Consider the following 7754-nt stretch of genomic DNA (forward strand, 5'->3'; position numbering starts at 1 on the left):
GCGGGTGGTTGCAGATTGTTTGTTGTCAATTTTAAGGGATTATCAAGGGAGTGGATGCTGCTCTTTCACATACTGTCCTTACGTGTGTGTGTGTGTGTGTGTGTGTGTGTGTGTGTGTGTGTTCATAAGTGTTTGTCTCGCTTCGTGTGTAAACCCACATCAACTCCAACCCCATTATGTAACACAGATTTATTTTTTAGATCATGGTATTTATTTGTTTTGCATTACATTTTTTCTGTTTATGTAACTGTTTTGACTGATGGAAAAAAAGGATGATGGTGGGGGTGGGAGGGTTAAGTGGGTCTGATTGTCTGTTCCTGTCTCCGTGGTCCCATGACACCATCACAGGGTCCGACTGATAATGAACCAACTAAGCATGGGATTATTTTCCTTATGTAATTGTTTTCTTTGAATGCTTAAAAATGGCCACCAGCACATGTTGAAGTTTGAAAGATTCCTATTACAATGAGTGTCTGGCAGGGAAAACCATCAGACCCTGAAATCTGAGCTGCAGCAGCCAGCAGAAAATGATGAATCAATCCATTATTTAAATAGTGATGAATTAACTTCCTGATGCACTAATGGATTAATCTCCCTAGTTAAAGAGTTGGAACTGGAATGGAGTCTCCAACATGAAATAAGGAAGAAATGATGATTAACTAAGGGAGGTTTAAGAAGGGAGGTGGGATGAGATAGAGAAGGAGAATGATATAAACTAATGAAATAAAAAGGGGGTCTGGCTGAGTAATTGCAGTCCCGCTGGTTGACTCAGTGTGATTTGGCAAAGATTACTGCATCTTTTAGTTGGATTCTAATGAAAGGCAGACATGTTCCTCTCAGTGTTATGTGTGTTTTTGTCCAAGTGCAAGTTGCACTACTCTGTCTTGTTCCTCTGAAGAGTCAAATCACTGTGTTAGTCACTGTACAGGCAGCCAATCAGAGCGCAGAATTGATGACCTCATGTCAGTCTCCTGGGGAGAGTTACCTCATACAAAGGCCTGTTTCCTCAGTGTTCAAATATGCGGGTCACATGGTGCATTATGCAAAACCTGCAGACCCCTTGGAGACACGCAAGGCATAGCCCACCTTTTGTTCTGGATATTTGTTTTGCACACTTTGACCGCTTCAGCAAACCAATCACCACAGTGTTACTGTAAATATTCCCCATGTGCCTGACCTCTTCCCCTTTTACAGTCATACAGAACAATTACAGTTAGAGGCTTCCTTTTTGCAGAAACTGCTAGCAGCACACCGTGTACAGCAGAGTGTGAGATGGCCTTTGCAGTTTTTTTTTAACAACTTCACTCTTTTAAATTGGTGCATATCATGACCAGCCTCTTTGTGTTGTTTTGCCTTGTGCAGATTTTGGATTCGGGAACTTCTTCCAGCCCGGGGAGCCTCTGGCCACATGGTGCGGCAGCCCGCCTTATGCTGCTCCAGAGGTCTTTGAGGGCCAGCAGTACGAGGGCCCACAGCTAGACATCTGGGTAAGATGTGTGATTGCATAAGGAGACAATTCATCCATGTATTTTTATTTTTTCCCCCGGAAGACAAACATTGAATCAAGAGAGGCTCCACTTCTATATTTTCTTCTCTGGCACTGATTATGTTACCTAGATATCTTTATAACTGATACTAAGCAGTCCTCCAAAACCAGCTCTGTTGAAGCAAATTTACATATTATTTTTGGAAAGCATTGATTGCTCCTATTTTGCTAGCTTTAACCAGTATGATACTCTTCACTAGCACAACACTGTTGTTTGTAATGGTCACTTGATTATTTACCTGAAATCAGTTCACCAGTTCTTCCTCTTCGCTCTTCAGGTCCTCTTAGTTGGTTCTAGTCATAGCCGTGTTATATTAATACTGTGGATGTGACTGTTTTGCAGAAGAAGAAACATGATGAATCCTGTAGGGGGCTAATAAATAATAATATCAGATGATTGCATTGACTTGTATACTTGCCAGCCTATACCACTTTATTTTAGGCAGTACTGGAGGAATTTCTGATGCTGCCATCGGTATTGGGACAACTCCAACTGAATTTACACGCTCTCTCTGCCAGCCCCTTTCATGCATGTAGATTGCTTATCATCTACATTTCTAATCCTTATGAGATCAGCTAAAGAAATTCAGACTTCAAAGTGTTTCATGTTTAAAAATTGGGCACCATTTAAGTTCAGCCAGTAGTCCCTAACACATGGACACCCTGACAACAACCTCTTGATGCATGTCCTTTTATTTTCTGCCTCCTCAGCTGTCCTATTTAATAAAGGGACAAGCCCGAAAATAGTTATTCAAAAAAAGTTGTATTATGTAAGCAGCTTTTGTTCCTGTCATATGCTGGTGATTTCCCCTTTTGAGCTTCTATATATGACATCTTTTTGTGTTCTGTGTGTGAAGGGTCATCCACTTGTGAGTCATTCTGTGAAGTGTGAAGGCCAACAGCCTCTGATGGAGTTGTCCAGTGCCCTAACCTTGTTCTCTGTGTGTGCATTTACGTTCACAGAGTATGGGGGTGGTGCTGTATGTGCTGGTGTGTGGTGCTTTACCCTTCGACGGGCCCACTCTGCCTGTGCTGCGACAGAGAGTCCTCGAAGGAAGGTTTCGCATCCCTTACTTCATGACTGAAGGTAAGACGGAAAAATTAGATAAGAGACTTTTTCCAACAACCCCCACCCTGCAGAACCTCACATTCCTGTCGATTTTCGCGCATGCAGTGTACTTGTGAGACATCTTCCAGCCTCTTTTATCACGGTATGTAGCCGATCTGAGGTGAAAATTGCATGAAAATTCCCACAAGGGGACACTGCCGCTAAGATGAATAGATCACGCTCTCCTGTTTGAGTCAACACTCAGTTGGATGTTCTGCTGGCAGACTCTCTTGCGGCTGCAGCCTGTCAGGGGGTCATTTCATTAACGAGAGAACATTGTGCTCATTTGATGGGGATACAGTAGGAGACACACTGTCATTGTCCTCTCTGGTGTGTGTACGTGTGTTAGTTGGTGTATGTGCATGCACGCAGGCTGCAGGGGTGAGTCAGGTTGGCTAGCCTTCTCAAAGCAGCCCTGCTGTTAGCGGCTGTGCTAGCTAGCTATCTGGCAGCAGATTAAGTCCAGAGCTGGAGCTGTTTATGTAACCTGGGGAAGAGCCAGTGAAGCCTTCCAGCAGCTCGCCTGTCTGTGTCTCTGAGGAGACTCTGCCTTTGTCTGTCTCTCTGTCTGTCGGTCTCACTGTTTGACTCCCTATCTGTGAGACATCTTCCAGTCCGTCTGTGTCCCTGTCTGTTTCTGTCTTCTTGTTTCTCTGTATCCCATCTGCAAGTCTGTAGCACTTTCTCCACAGGGGGTGTGCTCAGAGAGTCGACCAGATTTTTATTTTTTTTCATTCTGGAAACAATTAAGACGTTTGGGGGAATGTAGGAGTGTAATGACAGCTCTCTGGCCAAACTGACATCCAGATCTGACTCCCTCTCCCCATCCTTCCACTCGCCCCCCCTCCAAGTCCAGTCCTTGTTCCCTGAACAAGGGAGAACAGAGTGTGCTGATTTCCTCATCCAGAAGCAGTCCAGCTCATCTCCTCTCACCGGTCCAAGCTGTGGAGCACAGCACACAGCCTTGCACCACACAATACTCTCACTAGAGTATCTCAGCTCGGTTCAAATTGTAGTCTACTCCCAATCTCATAACAAATGTTGGATGTTGTCTTATGCGTATCCTGTTGTTGCATAATGCTCAGTCCTGGTAGACGGCAGTGCAGGATAGCCTCGAGTCATGTGTATCAAGAACAACAAACAGCCCAGCCCCTGGGTTTTAATCCTTTATCTGCATGTGTGACATCTGCAGCTGACACTCAACACACAACAGATCTAAGCATCAACTTTTTTTTCTTGATCATTGATGAGTCATCGGGTCTATTTAATAGCAGATAAGTGCAACAAATGTCAGACACAAGTAATGAGATGAGCTTAGTTGTTTGTTTTATCAGACCATCCCAAACCAGTTTATTTAACAATGATATAAACCAGAGAAAAGCTGCTTGTTTTTATTTTTATTTTAGTTTATTATAGTTTTCTTGTCATTGCAGAAATCGATTTATCTAAAAATCAGCTGACCTCTTTCAGAGTCATATTTAGAAATAGAAATACACGCCTCACGTGTGGCCTCTTCTTGGGAACGTCAGCTTGTTGTGACATTTTATTTTTTTCAGTCGTGCTGCAGCAACACAGCCACTCAAAGCCTCCACAGGCAAAAAGCTTTAATGAGAGATTATGTTGCATATCATTTCCAATTGTCTGCATGTATGACATTATGATCATAAGCAGTCACATATGAGACCTATTTATTTTTTATTTTCAAGCTTTTGTGTCGAATAAATCAACAAAGTAGAAGACAAAAATCCTCCCCAGTACCTTTTCCCTGCACTTAAGCCTCTTGCAACAGTCAATCTGTTCTCCCACATTGCTGCAACTCTACACCGCTGGGATTCAGACGTGTTAACTGGGATGGTTTTGTGGTTAAGTCATGGTGGTGTAACATGCTGGCTAAGAGCAGAGCGTCAATCAAACAGCCAGCCTGGACGGGGCACGCGGTGTCGGCCCCTCTACATAGTCCAACCTTCCCTGGTGGTTAGCAGTGTTGAAACATGTGCTTGGCCTCAGCCGTTGCTATAAACACGGCTGTAGCAACGGGCGGTGACAGGGTAACTCCTGGGTCAAACAAAATTGTACCCTGCATTGTATTTGAAGCATTTTGTAACTTAGCAGCTACATGGGTAGCTAGGATGTGACTGCATGTGGTTGAAGAGCATCTAAGGGCACAGTTGTTATGCACATAACAGGGGAAAAACTGAGTTGGCTGAACCTCCAAGAATGAGGTGGAAAAAAGTGATGTTAGCAGACTTTATCAGGCCAGCAGGGCAACTGAGAAGAATGTGAAGCAGGGAGTTAATGTTGGCAGGAAGATCCTTGGGTTTATGAAGAAGACCAGATCCTCACTTTTCAACCAGTATGAAGATAATTAATTTTGCAGCTTATTCCGGGGCTTATTTCTTAAAATAACACCTGTTTTTCTTTAAGACCTGAGCATCAGGGTTGTGGGTGAAGATGCCGTGGGGTGGGCAGGAATGCGGTACAGGCAGTGGGGCTGCATGCAGGCCAAAGCAGCACAGCCAGGGGAACTGTAATCCTGTTAAGAACCCAGCTGTGTCTGACGTCAAACTCATCTAGCCACTAACTAGAGGTGAGGAGGCCTCATTAGGAGGGGGGCAAAGGAGGAAAGAAAAAAACCTGCTTAGAAGTGATGGCCAAGGAAACTAAAGAATTTAGCAGACTTAAGCTCCTGAGTGCTTTTTTTCCGCCCTACTTCATCTAGGCTGCTTTGACAAGGACATGACGCACTGTTGCTTAATTTGCTTCATCATAGCTTATACAAGAAGTGCTGGGTGATATCAAACATAAACAAGCTCTTCCTTTTTAAATCTTAAATATGAAAGGCTATAAAAATCTTCCTCACTTCCTCTTATGATTGTTCTTTCCAACCCTCTCAGACTGTGAGCACCTGATCCGCAGGATGTTGGTCCTGGACCCGTCAAAGCGCCTGTCTGTGGCTCAGATCAAGGAGCACAAGTGGATGGCTCTGTATGTCCCTGTGCAGAGGCCTGTTCTGTATCAGCAGCCGCTGTCCGCTGAGGGCGAGGCAGGCGTGGGAGAGTACAGCGAGCAGGTCCTGCGCCTCATGCACAGCTTGGGCATTGACCAGCACAAGACTGTAGAGGTGAGGAGGAGTCTTGTTTATTCCTCTAACAGAATTATGAAATCATCAGACAAAAGTAAAAACACAAAACAGAACAGGATCATGTTTCTTTTATGTAATACAATACCAGACAAAAGTTTGGAAACTCCTTCTCATTTAAGGGTTTGTATTTATTTAAGTTATTTGAAACACTGTAGATTAATACCAAAGACATCAAAACTATGAAAGAACATATATGGAATTATTTAATTAACAAAAAATGTTAAACAAACCAGAATATGTTTTATATTTTAGATTCTGTAAAGTAGCCCCCTTTTTCCTTCATGACAGCTTTGCACACTCTTGGTATTCTCTCAGTCTGCTTCATGAAGTGGTCTCCTGGAATGGTTTCTAATTAACATGAGCCTTGTCAAGAGTTAATTTGTGGAATCACTTGCCTTCTTAATGTGTTTGAGACCATCAATTGTGTTGTTCAGAGATTGGGTTAGTACACAATGGATAGCCCTATTTGACTACTGTTGTAATCCAGATTATGGCAAAACCAGATTATTTCATAGTTTTGATGTCTTCAGTATTAAACTACAATGTGGAAAATAATTAAAATAAATAAAAACCCTTGAATGAGAAGGTGTGTCTAAACTTTTTACTGGTAGTGTACATGTGAGCATGATAGATTAAGCTGCTTAACTGGCCTAATAGTAATGTCTTCCCCTTTTCAAAGCATGGTTAAGGTAAGGTTTCTGATGTGTGTTGCAGATCTAAAATGTGCATCCATTTCTCAGTCATAAGAATAATGAGACTGCAAAGATACATAAAGGGGAAATACTTGCCAAAAGGACATATAAAAGCCTTAAATGACATCAAGTAGTGCAAAACAAAATTACTTTGGAGTTTGCATTTCACCTTGTGAGTTCTTCTTTATTTATTTCCCAAGCACTGACTTTGTTCCCCATTTTATTTGGGAAATGCAATTATAGATGTTTCTGTAACAGCCTGTTTATCAATGTACTTGTTTAATTTTACTCTTCATGTTTTCCCTGTTTGATGTTGCTACATATGACGTTGTTACCGACAGGGATTAATGGGTTGTTAAACATCACAGTAGCTACATGAGTCAGAGAACAAATAACATTAGAAAACTTAAAGACATCTATAAAATGGAAAAATAAAAACATGATAGATCAAAACCTGTATTACAAACTAGACTCAAACTAAAAAAAAAGACAAAAAGTGCAAGTAGGTTTAACTGCAGGTCTTTCATTACTTATTATAGTCAGGTTGACTTCATTTGATGCAGAGAGGGACTGATTATAACTTCAAGCACACAAAGTATGTGTTTTGTTGAAAACAGTGGATTAAAAATATGTGTCTATAAATCAGGCGCCGTGGTAGGAATGGCAATGGCATATTTGTTCCCAAAATTCTGAACAAAATCACATGTGAAGACTTTTTTAGCCCTGACTGGAAAACATAAACTTCTGTTAACTAATTTTTACCACATATGAACCTTTTAGGCAAAATATATTTCAACTATCAAAGTCTTTTGAAGCTCTTGATGAGTGTTACAGAGAGGATGTAATATGTACACAGTACTTTTCACACTGTTTTTTTAAATAATCCCTTTTTTTATTTCCACCAGTGTACTTCTGTTAAGCAGCTGCAGTATCCTTATTTCACACAGAGAATTGAAGTGTTCAGAGCTGTTTGTTAGTCCAGAGAGGGAGTTTTTGTAATAACTTGAATAAGGACGCTGTCATTAATGTTCTCTGTCCTTCCCCAGTCTCTACAGAACAAAAGCTACAACCACTTTGCTGCTATCTACTACCTGCTGGTGGAGCGGCTCAAGGCCCATCGCTGCAGCTTCCCGGTCGAACAACGGCTCGACGCACGCCAGCGACGACCCAGCACCATCGCTGAGCAGACTGTTGTCAAGGTAACGTCAGGGCAACAAGAGGGTTCTGAATTCCGTGTATGGAGATTAACATCCTCACCTCCCTGAT

At 42.1% G+C, this 7754-nt stretch overlaps 1 protein-coding gene across 1 annotated transcript in view; it reads left to right on the forward strand.

Annotated features, from left to right (window-relative positions):
• sik2b (salt-inducible kinase 2b) overlaps window positions 1-7754 on the forward strand; it is a 44785-nt gene that overhangs the window by 26956 nt on the left and 10075 nt on the right. The window contains exons 5-8 of the mRNA XM_034700874.1: window positions 1363-1487; window positions 2510-2633; window positions 5549-5775; window positions 7535-7687. Coding sequence (XP_034556765.1) covers window positions 1363-1487; window positions 2510-2633; window positions 5549-5775; window positions 7535-7687 — 629 coding nt within the window. The remainder of the gene's footprint in view (window positions 1-1362; window positions 1488-2509; window positions 2634-5548; window positions 5776-7534; window positions 7688-7754) is intronic.

The sequence above is a fragment of the Notolabrus celidotus genome, chromosome 14 (genome assembly GCF_009762535.1).
Source record: "Notolabrus celidotus isolate fNotCel1 chromosome 14, fNotCel1.pri, whole genome shotgun sequence".
Lineage (NCBI taxonomy): Eukaryota > Metazoa > Chordata > Actinopteri > Labriformes > Labridae > Notolabrus > Notolabrus celidotus.